Source organism: Myripristis murdjan, chromosome 21 (genome assembly GCF_902150065.1).
Source record: "Myripristis murdjan chromosome 21, fMyrMur1.1, whole genome shotgun sequence".
NCBI classification, from domain to species: Eukaryota; Metazoa; Chordata; class Actinopteri; order Holocentriformes; family Holocentridae; genus Myripristis; species Myripristis murdjan.
In genome coordinates, this window is record NC_044000.1 from 25,301,521 (window position 1) to 25,319,020 (window position 17,500).

Genomic DNA, 17,500 nt, shown 5'->3' on the forward strand with positions numbered 1-17,500 from the left:
GCCTCGGTCCTCACCTCAAGTCTTTCCAGGTGCATTCGAAATGTGCAAATGTAGCACATCCCACATTTTCAAGCCAAGGAGGACAAAACAGTCACGTTTCAAAACTCTGCTGAAGGCTCTGTGCCGAAACGTAAAATAAAACAATAAACCGGTGAAAATGACTCGACTTGAAAATGTGGGATGTGTTAAATTTTCAGATTTTTTGAATCTGCCCAGTGGATCTTGGTTTCGGCGCTCTACTGAGCATCAGTTTGTTGAAGCGTAACCTTCCCTTCCAGCAGTCAGATGGTTTTTCATAGAACACGATGTTAAACGTTATTAATCTGTGATCTAATATGATTGATCTGCAGACACTTTGATGGGAAAACGTCTGGGACTCGCTGGCCTGAACGAGCAGAAACCATCTAAATGAATTAATCTCAGAGAACATCAGAAAACATAAAATCATGTACACATCAGCACTGAAACCTCTGAGAGAGGAAGAGGTGTGTGTGTGTGTGTGTGTGTGTGTCATTAGCACAGTGCTGTAGACCTCATCAATAATTCAGGCTCCTCCAACAGCAGCTGTGGGCTCGTGGTCCTGAACGCCTCCCGGCTGCTTAACATTCACCAGTCAGACATCTTCTCCTCTCTGTCACTTTGTTCCTATCAGTCCTCCAACATGGCGACATCTCACTCACACAACTTCCTGTGTGTCTAACAAACGCCAGGCCACTTCCTCTGCTCCTCTGAGAACCAGAGGAAACATCTTGATGAAGCTCAGCAGGTGAAGCAGGTCGGCTGCAGGTTAAACAAAATGAGGAAGATCCGCCCGCCTTCAGCCGAACCCTCTGACGGCGAGATCTCAGCCGGCTTCAAAGTTCACAGCAAGCCACACCGTGCAACATGGCTCTATTAAACTACTAATAAACTACTAATAACTATAATAAACTACAACATCCACGTTGATGTCTGTCGACTGCACAATGATCACACCGGCCGAATCTTATTGGCTGTGACGCAAAGTCAGTATACAAGAGAACATCATCGGCGAACGTGATCACTCTGCACCGCTGTCATGCTAAACAAGGAAGCTCAGCAGGAATGGAGTCTAGCAACAGTGATAATAATGTGTTCATCTTATTTATCAATATTAAGTGATATTATTATATTAATGTGTTAATTATTAGGTGATATTAATGTTTTTTGGACCAAAAAAATAGGAGGAGAATGTGGACTCGTTTTCTTCCTCCCAAGCATTTCTTTTTCCTCGTTTTACCTCCATCAGCGGGTTTAGCTCCAGTGTCGTGTTGATCAGTGTCGTTGTTTGATGCTGCACTCTTATTGGTTGGTTGGTAGACGCAGGTCATAGCAGCGGTCACATGGTGAGATGGTTCTCCTGAATTTCTGACTCAAAGGCTGTGTCCGAAATCACTCCCTAACCACTATATAGTGCACTGTATAGTGATTACGCCATTTTGTAGGGGTGTCCGAATGTTTAGTGATTATTAATGTTCACTATATAGTCCACTGCATGTATCCCACAATCCACCGCGAAATGTAGCGGACATCCGATGGTCACTAACCAGGCAATATATCCCGTCATGCATTGCGGAAGAGGCACCGAACAACGGGCGAAGTAGTGTCCAAAACAGTCCGCTATTGAGTTCACTATATAGTCCACTACATTGAATTCCCTATATAGTGAGTAGGGAGGAGTGAGTGAGTGAGTGATAAAGCCAAAATGTCTGGCAAGACCGTGACGATGGCCATCTTTGACCCTCTCACTGAGGCACGTAGGGCCGCCATTTTGGAGCCACGACAAAAGAAATCACCAAGTTTCCTCCTCACTGGTCTTCTTACGGCAACAACATCACCCGAGGCTACACACTGTCACCAGCAGATCAATATCCAGATCAATATCCAGCTCCAGTCAACCCAAGATAAACCAAACTGGAACAAGAAGTTGTCACAATACTGGACTTTGATTGGCTGTCAGCAGCAGCTCCTCCAGTTGAAATGAGGTAAACCTCATCCATTAATTATTCAGTGAGGGAGCCAATCAGGCAGCGGCGCCTCGGTCCTGCCGTGCTGCGTTGAAAAAGTCGGGAAAGATCCAGATTTTTGTTTCTGTTGAAGCTTCTTCAGATTTCATGGCAGTGCTGCGCTCCCGACCGCGTGAAGACAAACTAGGCTGGAAGAGGTTTGAAGGGCAGTTTAAATCTGCTGTTTTTTAAATCCACTTGATTTGACTTTATTATTTTCACAATTTTATTCTGTTTGGCTCAATTATTGTTTTCCCTCCAGTTTTACTGATTTATTGCTCTTGACAGTGATTGGAGGAGAGGCATGTATTATGTGTGTAGTGCTATGAATATTGTTATGAATGGTGGATGTATGTGTTCACTGCGATACCACCTCCCACCACAAGATGGAGCTGCTCTTCATTGAGTTGATAAATCCAATAACACAAGAGCAGCCTCTCTCTCCTGGGCTGAGAATTAACGAGTGACCTTTATTCATGTCTAAATGAACACAGAGGATGTAAATTATATTAATGTTAATTAAATCCAGTTAACTTCAGATAAACTGTTATTAATCAGGTATTAATAAGGTATTGTAAGGTATTGATGAGAGCTGTGGTCTGCTGTCTGAAGCAGTTCGTCCTCAGACTGAGCAGCTGGTGTAGAAAAGGTTAAATCAGCTGTGACTAGTTACTAATTAACTGTTAGTCCTTAATGCCTTGTTCATTAATGTGTCCTGTCCCTCCCAAATAAACAAATACAAGAAAAAAGTAAATTTATGGGCTTATGGAGAGAGAACTGCTAATAGTTATTAGTGTGTACAATAATTCATGCAACATGAGGTGCTATAATTATCAAATACTAATACACTAATAAACAACTTCTAACTGGCCGATCTGTGTTGCTCTGGTCTGAAAACAGAACACAACTTGACTTTTGAGTTTTTCCTGTGTTTGTGTGATTTGCACGTTGTGTCGATAAAGTTTCGGACCTGTTTGACCTCGGCCTGCAGGTGGCGCAGCTGCAGGCTCTGCTCCAGCCGAGTGTGTGTGTGTTGGGCGCTCAGCTCCACCTCCTGCTGCTTCTCATGCAGGAACTCCAGCAGCTCCTGCACCTGGGAGGCCAAGTCCACGTCCTTCTCCCCGGTCAGCTCGATGCCTGCACACACACACACACACACACACACACATGACTGACTCTGATTGGCTGAGGGCTTTATGTCGAGCCTGTTTTGCCAACATACGTGTGTGTGTGTGTGTGTGTGTGTGTGTGTGTGCTCTGACCTGAGGCCTGGACCTCCATGATGTACTGGTGCAGGTCTTGGCCCTGCTGCATCACCTCGTAGCTCATGTTGTTCATGGCAGTTTTCCTCTCTGTGTGTCTCTTCAGCCGCTGCTCCGCCAGCCCGATGTCCTCCGACCCGCCAGAGGAGGCGCCGCCACCACCACCGCTGCTGCTGCTGCTGCCGCCACTGCCGCCACTGCTGCCCGCCCCACTGCCGCCACCGCCACCGCCGCCCCCAGCAGCCGAGCCGCCGGTGTCGGCCAGCTGACGAGACAGATCCTCGTTCCAGGCGTCGAGCTCCGCCGTCACCTGCAGACAGGTGGAGATGATCATGGAGAAAAATGTTTCTGTAGCACACAACACGCTAACGCTGACACTCAATCTAAATAAATCTAAATAAATAAATCTACATAAATATGCTACTGAACATAAACACATCATCAGAAATCCATACCAACAATTACATACCGGTAATTAAAAATGTAACAGAATGAAATACTGAGGAACAGAGAGTATCTAAACAAGAACAACAACATCCAGCCTCTGGTTAGACTTTACGAAGCACACACACACACACACACACACACACACGCACACACACACACACACACACACACCTCGATGGTGTACTGCTCGAAGATGCGCAGCTGCAGGAAGATGTCCAGCTTGATTTTGCGTTCGTGGAAAAGTTCCTCCATCTGGCCCTGAGCCTCGTCCAGCTGCTGCAGCACCCCCTGGATGTGAGCGATGGAACTGCAGTGAGGCGTCTTATTGGTGGACAGAGCCGCATCCTGAGAGAGAGAGAGAGAGAGAGAGAGAGAGAGAGAGAGAGAGAGAGAGAGAGAGAGAGAGAGAGAGAGGGAGAGAGAGAGAGAGAGAGAGAGAGAGACATGTGAGCTGTTTGCAGCAGTAAGGGTATAAATCAGTGCAGTCGGAGGTTAAATTCAAGCATAAATTCATGTAAAACTCCTTCCCCCTGAATGTTTGTCTCGTTCACATTTTCCACATCAACAAACCATCAAAACCATCAAATCCTATCAAATTCAACACAGAATCAAAATGTGAGTTTGTGGTTGAAGCAGCCGCCTTATAATGTTCTGCTTCTGCGGCGAACAAAGTCCTCAACGCTCAGAAACCACACAGCTGATAATTGGCTGTGGAAAGCAAAATGTTTCCCCGGGGACTATTTTCCCCGGCGGAGGAGGAGGAGGGAGCGTTTCGGTTTGAAAAAGTCCTGAAAACACAACAGTGCTGCTGCTTTTAGGAAAACTCATGTGGAGGACTTTATCCCGCTGATGGAAAACTGGAGTGAAAAAAGTGTGAAGGCTCTGAAGGTTCAGCTTCATCTTCAGGCTCACCTGAGCTGCTGGATAAGCTCCTCCCCCTCCTTGATGACGTTGAGCGTGGCCTCCAGCGTGGCCGTCTGCTGCTGCTGGAACTGCTGGATCAGAGCCTGGACCGAGTCGACCGAGTCGCAGCCCACCTCCTCCAGCAGCTGCTTCTGCACCTCCTCCATCCACGACCACAGCTGCAGGTGAGACAGGCAGACAGACAGGGGAGAGAGAGACAGGTGAGACAGACAGGGGAGATAGATGTGTTGGGTTAGGGTTGTGTCTCTAACCTTCCCCTGAAGACTCCCTTGTGTGTGTGTGTGTGTGTGTGTGTGTGTGTGTGCCTCACCTCCTTGGTGTGTGTGTGGAAGGACACAGACATGTCGAGCAGCAGCTTCCTGTGTTCGACGCGGCGGACGAAGTCCTGGATCCGCACCTCCAGGTGTCTCGCCGCCTTGTAGATCTCCTCCGGGTCGCACTCGCCGGTCTGAGCCAGCTGCTCCGCCGCCTCCAGCAGCTTGTCAGCGTTGGTGTAGGTGTTCTGAGGAGCACACACACCTGTCAGACCACCTGACCCCCAGCTGACCTGTCACCTGTCAGACCACCTGACCCATCAGGTGACCTAAGGTCTTACAGAGCCCCTGTTCCAGTGTCTGTGTTTACAGACCACATCAAGTTCACAACAAACAAACAAACAAAAAGGCCGACGCCCCCAGATCTCCTCACAACGACAAAACAAAACACGGGTTGAGTGTTTCGTGCTTCCCCCATCTGGTTGATGAGAAATGAGCTGCTGCATCAACATCTCTGCTCCTCAGAGCCACGTGACCCCTGACCCCTGACTCAGGTCACACTGAGCACCTGGACACTGACCCCTGACACAGACAGACACACAGGGAGACAGACACACAGAGAGACAGACAGACAAACAGGGAGACAGACAGACAGGCAGGCAGACAGTCAGACCTGAGCGACATCCTCGAAGTCGTCGTGTCTCTTCTGCAGCGCTCTGGCTCGGTGCAGAGACTTCCCGACTCCGGTGTGTTTGCTGAGAAAAGCCTCGCCGTGGTTTTCAATCCAGTCCATCACCTGCCAACAGGAAGCACAACCGTCACCACCCTCACCACACCCTCACCACCCTGAAACCATGAGACCTTAATGATCTGCACAGGACATTAGGTCACTGCAGTGAAGACAAGGTGAAAGAGCAAATATGAACAAATCCAGAAAAAGAAGAACACGGAGGGGGAAGTTTAGCTCCTGCAGGCTCGCTGCTGTGTGCACATCATGTCAGACACAGCACTCTGCACACCGCTGGAGTGGGTGTGGCCTGCGAGGAAGTGGGCGTGTCAGTGTGGGAAGTTCATGTTGTTGCTCTCTCTCTCTCTCTCTCTCTCTCTCCTCTCTTAGAGCCTCTTAAATACTGATAATAACAAACCACAAAAATAACATTTAGGTTACCATGGTAACGGCAGTGGAGGGTGAAGAGCAGGGACACATGGTTGATATTTTACACTCAACTGCAGGAAAACCTGTCTGTCTGTCTCCCTGTCTGTCTGTGTGTCTGTCTGCCTGCCTGTCTGTCTGGTTATATATGTCACTCTGGTCCTTCCTCCTCTCTCCAGTCCCAGTGACATCTGCAGTACCAGGGTTTGGCCACAGGGTGTCGCCAGTCAAATGGACTTACTGTCTATGTGAGGGGGAAACAGACACAACTGACTGAGGAAATGTTGAGCTTTGTTGTTGCTGAGGCTTGTACTGAGTCTCCTCATGAATCCTGGCTGTGTTTTGGGCAGTAAACCAATCAGAGCGCCGTCTCCCGTCCCCTTTAAAAGCCAAGTGTGTCACACCTTGGTGGGTTGCTGTTCTAATGGAGGATTCTCCAGGTAAGAAGGAAGGAGACGGATCTGTTCGTGTACCGAGTGAAAGCTCACGAACAGATCATCTACGGCGACAGCAGGACTCCATCTGAGCTCCCTGAGGTGAAGCAGCGTCCCTGTGTGTGGGACAAGCAGAGCGGACACTCGCCGGCGCCCCCTATGGAGGCCACCATTACTGTCTGATAATGAGCTTCAGACAGCAGAGAAACCTGCAGCACTGACCTCAGAGCTGCTGTTTGCTGCAGCTCTGAGGTCTTTGCTGTTTCCACAAGGGGGCGCTGGACTGGGAAATGACAACTGAGCCGCTTGGACACTAGAAAACACACCTGAGTCGCACTCAGAGCCGCTTGGCATGATAGGACCCAAAGCATTCTGGGTGTTTTGGAGCACATGCTGGCATCAGCGTGTGACCAACCTGATGGTGAGAGCGTACGCCTGCTCACTGCTTACTGCCTCTAACGCAGCTGCATCACATTTCTACTGACAGCTCCCCCTGCTGGGCTGGATATAATAATAACAATAATAATAATAATAATAATAATAATAATGATAGCTGAGTTTTATATAGCGCCTTTCTAAAACCCAAGGTCGCTTTACAAGGTAGGGTGGGAGAGGAAAAAAAAGGGGGTAAACTGAGCTGGTTACTGGGGGAAAGCTAGGGTGAAAAGGTGTGTCTTAAGGGCTGATTTGAAGATGTCCAGCGTTTCAGCTCTCGAGGGGAGAGATATGTGTTGCTTTGGCAGATGCAGTTGCTCTTTGACAGATTAATGCCGTTGTCTTGAACCCTGAGCTGTGTTTGTTGTTTTTCCTCCTCTGACTGTGAGCTGATCTGTTTATGTGCAGCTCTATAACAACTTTATTCTAGTTTACGGTGAAAGTCGTGTGGGCCGGACGCTGTGGTGATGCAGCACAGCAGCAACGAAAACGAAAATAAAAACCAAATCAAATCAAATCAGATCAGATCAGATCCAGATGTCATGTCCTGAATGTTTCAGATGTTTCATGTCACTAAAGGATTATGGGATGTCAGTGCGTGTGTGTGTGTGTGTGTGTGTGTGTGTGTGTGTACCTGCTGCACGTCCTGCTGGAACACACACAGCTGCAGTCTCTGGTGCAGGCGGACCTTCCTGTGCTGCCAGATGTTCTCCAGCCTCCTCTGGTGGTGCAGAACCTCGTGAACCACGTCCAGGATGCAGTGCACCTGAAGGCAACACACACACACAGGAAGTGATGCTGCTCTGCTGTTCAATACCACGCTGTGATTGGCTGGTGGATCGGTTTACAAAACAAAGCCCCGCCCACTCACCGCTTTGGAGTAATTGGCGGTGGCCGTCAGCGAATCAGAATTGCCGGGACTTAGAGGCCTCTGGAGGACGTCCAATAGGGCTTTACCGTCCTGACTCACCTGGAGAGAGAGAGACAGACAGGTGAGACAGACAGACGGAAAGGACGGAGAGAAACAGACGGGTGAGACAGACAGACAGGACAGGACAGAGAGAGACAGACAGGTGAGACAGACAGACAGGACGGAGAGAGAGAGACAGGTGAGAAAGACAGACAGACAGGACAGAGAGAGACAGACAGGTGAGACAGACAGACAGGACGGAGAGAGACAGACAGGTGAGACAGACAGACAGACAGACAGGACAGAGAGAGACAGACAGGTGAGACAGACAGACAGAAAGGACAGAGAGAGACAGACAGACGGACAGGAGGAAGAGACAGACAGGTGAGACAGACAGACAGACAGGACAGAGAGAGTGTGAGACAGGTGAGACAGACAGGTGAGACAGACAGACAGACAGGACGGAGAGAGAGAGACAGACAGACAGACAGGTGAGACAGACAGACAGGACGGAGAGAGACAGACAGACGGACAGGACGGAGAGACAGACAGACAGACAGGACAGAGAGAGAGAGACAGGTGAGACAGACAGACAGACAGGACGGAGAGAGACAGACAGGTGAGACAGACAGACAGACAGGTCAGACAGCATTCATATTCCCGTACATGTTCACACACACACTCTGGTGACTGCTCGTGTGTGTGTGTGTGTGTGTGTGTGTGTGTGTGTGTGTGTGTGTGTGTGTGTGTGTGTGTGTGCAGCGTGTTACCTCGGTGTAGGCCTGTGTGACCTGCTCATACAGGCTCTGGTGGCGGTGGATGGCGAGCTCCAGGTCCTGCATGTCGGACGGTAAGCCCCCCTCGCTGCAGACTTTGCACCAGGCCTCCACCCCCGACAGGAACTGAGGAGGCACAGATCACAGAGGGTCAGCTGAGCGCCGCCGGCCGAACCGAAACCTGCTGGAGAGGAGTGAGCCGGAGCTCCACGGCACCGTGAAACCACCGACATCACTCTGACACAGCCGGCCGTCCTGCTCACACTGCAGATTTTAGATTTTGAACCCTAATTTTCATTTTAACTGAAAATAAAGAACTAGCTAAAAAACCTACTAAAATAAGGATGGTGTGATTTTTTTTCCAGGGTCGGCACTGAACCATCATCTTTTTTTTTTATGTCTGGAGAACATCATTTAGAATGATTTATAATCATTTAGAATGATTTATAATAATTTATGAAGCGATACTGTCACAATAAACTGCAGCTGCTGCCATTTGGATACTGCGTTTGTCCAGACTGAGATTTGGACTGCGTGTGCAGCCCCGATCTGAACATGGGAAGGCAGAGCATGTCCTGCAGGTTGTGCTGCAGGTTGTCCTGGAACGTGTCCGGCTGATATTTACCTGCTCTGCCTTCTGGTGGAAGACGGACGACATGGCGAGGATGGTGGAGCGCTCGTCCAGCGCCGCGGCGAAGCTTTTCCAGTCCTGGTCCAGCTGACCTGAGATCTGTTTGATCTGCGTGGAGGCGTAGTGTCCGGCCTCCGACAGCCGGCTCGCCACCGACATGATCCTGTTGATGTTCACATAGGCATTCTGGGAAAAAAAACACACCACAAACAGAACAAACGTTACAAATAAACAGGCTCACAATGACAGCAGCCACGTTCCTGCATGATAATCAGCTAAATGTTGGTAACATATGTGCATGTGTTTTTTCTATAACACATACGTTTTTATAGTTTTTTTCATTTTTAGTTTATAGCATTATCTTGTCCTTTTAAAGATTAAGAGACAGATGAGCACAGTAAGTTGTCTGTGTGTTTGTACAGAACTCAAACTGAGCAGCCAGACAGACGGCCGGAGCAGCTCGGAGGGCGACGGCCGGGATGATGAATAAAAGGTGAGGATAAAAACTGATCCAGCTCATTAAACATATAACTGGAGTGTGGCTTCATTTAATCAGAATGAAGTATCAGATGCTGAATCTTTAAACAGCTGAGGAACTTATTTCACTTGAATTAAAAGGTTACTATATATAAAGTAACCTTTTAATTCACTGTTTAAATGTCTCTTCTGGCATTTATTCCTTATATTCCTTATGACCGCATATCAAATCAGATAATGTGTGATATGCATGTGTAAACAGAATAAATCAAAGAACTTGTAATTGTCTTTTTTTCTTGTCTTTGTGTGTGTAATCAACTTGTGAATTTTTATAGTGATATCTGAAAGTAAAAATTTGAATCCCTTTCCCCTGTGTGTTAAAAACAGTGTTTTTTGGTAATATGTGGTCATAAATAGGTGATTTTCAAAACTTTCCACCAATGGGATTTCTTGGGACTTTTTTTTCCCTCACTCAGGACAAACTGAGGATACAAAATCAGTTGAGTTTGCTTCTCTTGCAATTTGTCCTAGGTTTTTTCGTAAAATGACTGGACTAATAAACAGTATAAAGAGCCAGACAGGAAGGTGGCTGTTGTTTTGAAGGCTGCTTGCTGTGAGGCTCTACTGTCTCAGATGGTTTGTTCAGTTTGTTTGCTCCTCATTAACTTTCCTGGGACTTTTGGTTAGTTTGTTGTTTTTGTGTGGACGTCAGCCTCCAGAGCTGTTCCTCCTCTCCACACTTTGCTCACCTCCAGTGCTAAACAGCCACACTGACATCCCACATGCAGTAAAAAAAAAACACAGGTAAAAAACTCTATAAAATAAAATGGAAACAGTGCAATTACAGAGAGTATACAGTTTTGTTTAACCCTTTGACTGCCGACTCACTGAGGCTGGAGGAACACGATGAGCAAATTAGCACTAAATGACTGGAACTTTTTTTTTTTTCCAAATTAGCAAAAAAAAAAAAAAATGACCTGAACACCAGCAAAAAAAAAAAAAAAAATAGCAAAGACAAAAAATGAACAGCCAGTTGGCACACAAACAAAGCTTCATAAATAGCAGCAATTTGTGCTAAAAAGGTCAAACTGATCTCGTCTTTAAAGGCCAGATGAGCGAAAAAGTTTGTCCCTCTGGTCACAGCTGAGAGCAGAGCTGTGTCGTGTGTGTGTGTGTGTGTGTGTGTGTGTGCGTGCGTGTGTGTGTGTGTGTGTGTGTTGCAGTTACCATGGAGTTCATGGCAAAGTGGTTGTGTTGGGTCTGCAGCTCCACGGCGTGCTGGTAGCCAATCCCGATCTCCGTGTGACTCTGCAGGAACACCTCCTTGTTGTGGCTGATCCAGTCAAACATCTGCACACACACACACACACACACACACACACACACTTATTAACACCACACACAAATATTAACACACAGTCAGTTAGTGTTTGCTGCTGTGGAATGAAACTCTCACACGGTGGAAAGAACAGATCAGTTTTCTGTGTCAGACCAGAGGTGTTCCATGTGGGGTCCGGGGCCCCCAGGGGTCCCTGAGGGTCTTCCAGGGGGCCCTCAGCAAAGTAAGGACTAGATTAAAGTCCCCCTCCAGGCATTTAAAAATCATCTCCATTCATCATGACATCCACAATCTGGACTAAAGTCCTGCTGCACCTGCAGGAGCTTCTCTGAGCTCCATCCTAAACCCAGAGGCATCAATATGGAGTTGGTCCTTTGCAGCAGAACAGCTTCCACTCTTCTGGGAGGCTTTCTGCCAGATGTTGGAGTGTCTGTGGGAGTTTCTGCCCGTTCATCCAGAAGAGCATTTGTGAGCTCAGACTCTGATGTTGGACCAGAGGGCCCGGCTCACAGTCTCCGTTCCAGTTGATCTCAAAGGTGTTGGATGGGGTTGAGGTCGGGGCTCTGTGCGGGCCGCTCAAGTTCTTCCACACCAAACTCAGCCGGCCACGCCTTCATGGAGCTGCTCTGTGCACTGGGGCTCAGTCATGCTGGGACAGGAAAGGGCCTTCCTTCCCCAAACTGGTCCCACAGAGCTGGAAGCAGAGAATTGTCCAAAATGTGTCGGTGAGCTGAAGCGTTCAGATTTCCCTTCAGTGGAGCTGAGGGGCCGAGGCAGAGCCCAGAAACACCAGCCCACAGCGTGATCCCTCCTCCAGCAAACTGCACAGTCGGCACAATGCGCTCAGGCAGGGAACGTTCTCCTGGCGTTCCCCAAACCCAGACTCGTCCATCAGACCGCCACATAGAGGAGCCTGATTGGTCGCTCCACAGAACACGTTTCTGCTACTCCAGAGTCCGGCGGCGGCGAGCTTTACGCCGCTCCGTCCGCCGCTCGGCGTCGTGCTCGGTGATGTGAGGCTGGCATTCGGCCGCTGATTAAGAGGTGTGTCCAAATACTTCTGTCCATATAGTGTATCTAGAAGTTTCCTCTCCGTTCTCAGCAGCCTGGTCACATCAGGTGCTGTTTGGACTCCAGTCATCATTAACATGCCTGCCGGTTTACAAGGAACTGCTGCTATTTAAAGACTTTCACTCCAGACGCTATATATGGACAAACTGCTGCTCCCTCAAGCTGTGTGTGTGTGTGTGTGTGTGTGTGAGGGGGTGGGGGGGTATTTAAAAACCACAGTGATTACATCGTGTAAAACATCCAGATGAGTTTAACTTCCACGCCAGCAGTCGATTAGTCAGAGTACACGCTGTGGTTTCCTCTCTGTGGGGCTGTCTCACCCTCCTGCACACACACTCATCTTCACACACCATCATCTGCTCACACACTCCTGAAACTGTTGCTGCTCGATAGTCACAGGGAACTGTTTGACCCTTAAAGTGGGTGTTAAGATTTTGATGCTTCTGCTGTTTGTGCTCATGATGTCACATTGCCGTGGTAACGCTCATGTTTGGAAGGGAAATGTCTGCACACAGTTTATGACTTTCCCGGGTTTTATTCTCTTCTGGTTGCAAATCCGAGGACCAGTTTTTTCAAAAACGACAGGAATGTGCATGTTCTGCTGTTCTGACCAAACGCTCACGTCTGTTCTGGACAGAAACCAGCAGAACCCTCACCTGAGAGCACAGCACTTTCTCCAAGAGAAGACAACAGTCACTCTGCTTTTACAATGCTGCAGCTATTCAAAAACAATGTGAAAGTTATGACCCGTCGCCAGCATTCCTGCTGCCCTCGGGTCAGGCGGTGGAGGGTCACTGACCTTCTCGGCGTCCTGCTCAAACAGACGCAGCTGGAAACACTGGTCCAGCTTCAGCTTCCTGACGTGCCACATCTGGTGCAGGTGCTGCCGTGTGGAGTGGAGCTTATCCAGCAGACTGGCCACCTGAGGAGAACCAGACAGAGAACCAGGAGAACCAGTCAGATACCACCGCTAATCTGCTAATCTGCTAATCTGACCCAACACACAACAGCTCATATTCTGCCTGGTCCAGTTTGTGCCTGCTGCTCCACGCGAGCTCGGTGCAGTTTGAACATCAGCAGCTCGTCATGACGGGGCTGTGTCCTCTGAGCTCTGTGTCCGTGCTGCATGGAGCAGAGCTGAGGAACGGGAGCAGCAGCTGGCTGTGTTTTGGGTGGACTGTTCCTTTAGGTTCCAGCAGAACAGAGTGAAGCACCTTGGGAACCAGACTCTGGAAGTCTGCGGAGCCGGAGATGCAGTTCCTGCCGGAGAAGCCGTCGCTGGAGCGGATGCACTGCAGCAGCCGCTGGCCCTCGCGGTCCAGCTCCTCCACCGGGGCCTTCAGCACCTGCACACAAACAAAAACCAACAAACAGCAGCGAAAGTAAACAAACATGAACAAACAACAACAAACAAGCACAAACATGCTGAGGAGAAACCTCCTGCTGAAACATGTAACTGCTGCGTTCAGGGACAACAAGAAAAAAACAGCACTGATCTGCATCATTACTGTGACATTACTGAGTCAGTGATTCCTCAGCTAAAGGCCCCCTGCTGTGCACCGCTCCAGGCTTTTATCTGAACGGCTGATCTCTCTGCAGGATGTGTTTGTGGTTTTGAGTACCTGTGGTCTGATAAATATGGTTTCACAGCTCCTCTCTCTCGCCTTTCTCCCGGAGCACTGGCAGCAGAGAGAATCAGCCCCTCTCCACTGATTGGCTGACTGTTTTCTGAGTGACATATGGTCGGGCCAATCACAGGAAAGTAACTGAAACCTACGTTGCTCAACGGAGCTCGATGGTGCTCACCGGTAAACAGGAATTATCATCTTATGTATGACTGTCATGACTGTCGAGTGTGATGTTATACAACCATACATGTTTGAGCCCGACTTCGATCCTGAACTACAAATGAAGCTGGCATTGTGTTGTGTCGGGTTGATAAAACAGTCGGTGCTGAAATGAGCCCAACAGATGAGCAAATTTGGACTAAAACGCTGAGGGACCCTGAGCGTGATGTTATAGGACCGTACGATCCCGAACCACAGACGGCAGGAGAAACCAAACCTCCTCAAATCCGTTCATTACAGGATGTTTCAGAAGTTATGTTTGTTAAATATGTTGTAAATATGTTGTGAGCTTGTTGCCCTGGCTGGCTAAGTTCACTGGCTTGGTAGCTGGTTGCCTGGGGAGGGAAGGTGGGCTGTGGGCGGAGTCACCGTCCTCATGACATCATCAATTCACAGAAGTGCAATCCGCTCGTTTTACAGGGAGAGTTTCAAAAAACGGGCTGTGTGCATTTCTCCATTTGTCACAGGTGAAATGCATGGGACAGTATTTATGTGGCCCCAAGACCTTCCCTATCACGCAAAAACAAGTTGCATTTTTCAGGCCATTAATTCAGGCCTTTAATTAAAAATGTCAGAAGACTTGGAAGTGAAATGCTCCTCTCTCGCCTTCTTCTTGAGCTGTGTGTGCTCCTCGATCAGCCGGCGGGACGCCTCCACGTCCACAGGAAACTCCTTCTTGGACAGCAGCTCCTGAAACACACCGCAGCAGCGACTCCGAGGTGAGACAGCAGCAAATTAAAACACTTGACATATATAATTAAATACAAATATAAATACATCTATGTGTGACGAACCTGCAGCTCCTCCAGGCGGCTCAGCAGGTGAGCGGCGCTCGACATGAACTCCTCCAGCGACACCCGCAGCTCCAGCCACTCCTCGTGGTTGTAGTCCAGCGAGCCGTCGAAGTCCTCCGTCAGCTGGGACGGGTCCACCAGCTTGGCCAGGCCCTCCACCGACACCAGGCTGGTCTGACACGCCGGGACAGCAACACGCAGTCACATCAAACACCGAAAACAACACACGACAACAAACACAGAATAAAAGAACATACAGAGATTAAAACAAACAAACAAACAAACATAATCAAATAAAAGTGATCCAATAAAATTAAATAACATAATAAACAAAAAGGCTGCTCTCTCCTCTGTGTTTCAGCTGCTGAGCTGCTAACTATCTTCTTAGCTGACCTCCTAACCAGAGGAGCAGGAGCAGGAGCGGGAGGAGAAGGAGGAGGAGAAGCAGGAGGAGGAGAAGCAGGAGGAGGAGCAGGAAGAGCAGGAGGAGGAGAAGCAGGAGGAGGAGGAGCAGGAGCAGGAGGAGGAGGAGAAGGAGGAGCAGGAAGAGCAGGAAGAGCAAGAGGAGGAGAAGGAGGAGAAGCAGGAGGAGGAGGGGAAAGAGGAGGAGGAGCAGGAGGAGGAGAAGGAGCAGGAGGCGAGGAGCAAGAGGAGGAGGAGGAGCAGGAGGCAAGGAGCAAGAGGAGGAGGAGCAGGAAGAGCAGGAGGAGGAGAAGGAGGAGGAGAAGCAGGAAGAGCAGGAGGAGGAGGAGCAGGAGGAGGAGACGGAGGAGGAGAAGCAGGAGGAGGAGCAGGAGGAGGAGAAGGAGAAAGAGGAGGAGGAGCAGGAAGAGCAGGAGGAGAAGGAAGAGGAGGAGCAAGAGGAGCAGGAGGAGGAGGAGAAGGAGAAGGAGGAGGAGCAGGAGGAGGGGGAGCAGCAGGAGGAGGAGGAAGAGAAGGAGCAGGAGGAGGAGCAGGAGGAGGAGGAGCAAGAGGAGCAGGAGGAGGAGGAGAAGGAGGAGCATGAAGAGCAGGAGGAGGAGGAGGAGGAGGAGAAGCAGGAGGAGGAGGAGCAGGAGGAGGAGAAGGAGCAGGAGGCGAGGAGCAAGAGGAGGAGGAGGAGCAGGAGGCGAGGAGCAAGAGGAGGAGGAGCAGGAAGAGCAGGAGGAGGAGGAGCAGGAGGAGGAGACGGAGGAGGAGAAGCAGGAGGAGGAGGAGCAGGAGGAGGAGAAGGAGAAAGAGGAGGAGGAGCAGGAGGAGGGGGAGGAGCAGGAGGAGGAGGAAGAGAAGGAGCAGGAGGAGGAGCAGGAGGAGGAGGAGCAGGAGGAGGAGGAGAAGGAGGAGCATGAAGAGCAGGAGGAGGAGAAGGAGGAGGAGAAGCAGGAGGAGGAGGAGCAGGAGGAGGAGAAGGAGCAGGAGGCGAGGAGCAAGAGGAGGAGGAGGAGCAGGAGGCGAGGAGCAAGAGGAGGAGGAGCAGGAAGAGCAGGAGGAGGAGAAGGAGGAGGAGAAGCAGGAAGAGCAGGAGGAGGAGCAGGAGGAGGAGACGTAGGAGGAGAAGCAGGAGGAGGAGGAGCAGGAGGAGGAGAAGGAGAAAGAGGAGGAGGAGCAGGAAGAGCAGGAGGAGAAGGAGGAGGAGGAGCAAGAGGAGCAGGAGGAGGAGGAGAAGGAGAAGGAGGAGGAGCAGGAGGAGGGGGAGGAGCAGGAGGAGCAGGAGGAGGAGGAGAAGGAGGAGAAGGAGAAGGAGGAGGAGCAGGAGGAGGGGGAGGAGCAGGAGGAGCAGGAGCAGGAGGAGGAGGAGGAGAAGGAGCAGGAGGAGGAGGAGCAAGAGGAGCAGGAGGAGGAGTAAGAGGAGGAGGAGCAGGAAGAGCAGGAGAAGGAGAAGGAGGAGGAGAAGCAGGAGCAGGAAGAGCAGGAGGAGGAGGAGCAGGAGGAGGAGGAGGAGGAGAAGCAGGAGCAGGAAGAGAAGGAGGAGGAGGAGAAGGAGCAGGAGGAGGAGGAGCAACAGGAGCAGGACGAGGAGGAGGAGAAGGAGGAGGAGAAGCAGGAGCAGGTGGAGCAGGAGGAGGAGGAGGAGCAGGAGCAGGAGGAGGAACAGGAGAAGGAGCAGGAGCAGGAGCAGGTTGTGGCACCTCGAAGGAGAACTTGGCGCTGCCGAAGTTGGTCTTCTGCTTCTGCCAGAAGTTGTCTGGTTTGATGATGAGCGCCACGCAGATCTCAGCCGGGAAAACGTCCTGCAGCGTCTTCAGCAGCGGCTTGATCAGCTCCCACTTCGACCCACGCATGTCCAGGATGACAGTGAAGCCCCGCTTACACACATCCTCACTGAGAGACAGACAGGCAGAGAGACAGACAGGCACGGTGAAGCCCCGCTCACACACATCCTCACTGAGAGACAGACAGGCAGAGAGACAGACAGGCACAGTGAGACAGACAGGCAGAGAGACAGACAGGCACGGTGAAGCCCCACTTACACACATCCTCACTGAGAGACAGACGGGCAGAGAGACAGACAGGCACGGTGAAGCCCCACTTACACACATCCTCACTGAGAGACAGACGGGCAGAGATACAGACGGGCACGGTGAAGCCCCACTTACACACATCCTCACTGAGAGACAGACAGGCAGAGAGACAGACAGGCACGGTGAAGCCCCACTTACACACATCCTCACTGAGAGACAGACGGGCAGAGAGACAGACGGGCACGGTGAAGCCCCGCTTACACACATCCTCACTGAGAGAC

At 50.2% G+C, this 17,500-nt stretch overlaps 1 protein-coding gene across 1 annotated transcript in view; it reads right to left on the minus strand.

The window, feature by feature from the left end:
* Window positions 1-17,500, minus strand: part of kalrna (kalirin RhoGEF kinase a) — a 107,052-nt gene that overhangs the window by 63,223 nt on the left and 26,329 nt on the right. The window contains 16 exon segments of the mRNA XM_030080534.1: window positions 2,995-3,161; window positions 3,287-3,596; window positions 3,905-4,078; window positions 4,642-4,815; window positions 4,968-5,159; window positions 5,585-5,707; window positions 7,568-7,699; window positions 7,805-7,903; window positions 8,614-8,745; window positions 9,245-9,436; window positions 10,955-11,077; window positions 12,937-13,059; window positions 13,352-13,483; window positions 14,591-14,674; window positions 14,779-14,952; window positions 16,887-17,079. Of these exon segments, the coding sequence (XP_029936394.1) occupies window positions 2,995-3,161; window positions 3,287-3,596; window positions 3,905-4,078; window positions 4,642-4,815; window positions 4,968-5,159; window positions 5,585-5,707; window positions 7,568-7,699; window positions 7,805-7,903; window positions 8,614-8,745; window positions 9,245-9,436; window positions 10,955-11,077; window positions 12,937-13,059; window positions 13,352-13,483; window positions 14,591-14,674; window positions 14,779-14,952; window positions 16,887-17,079 (2,524 nt within the window).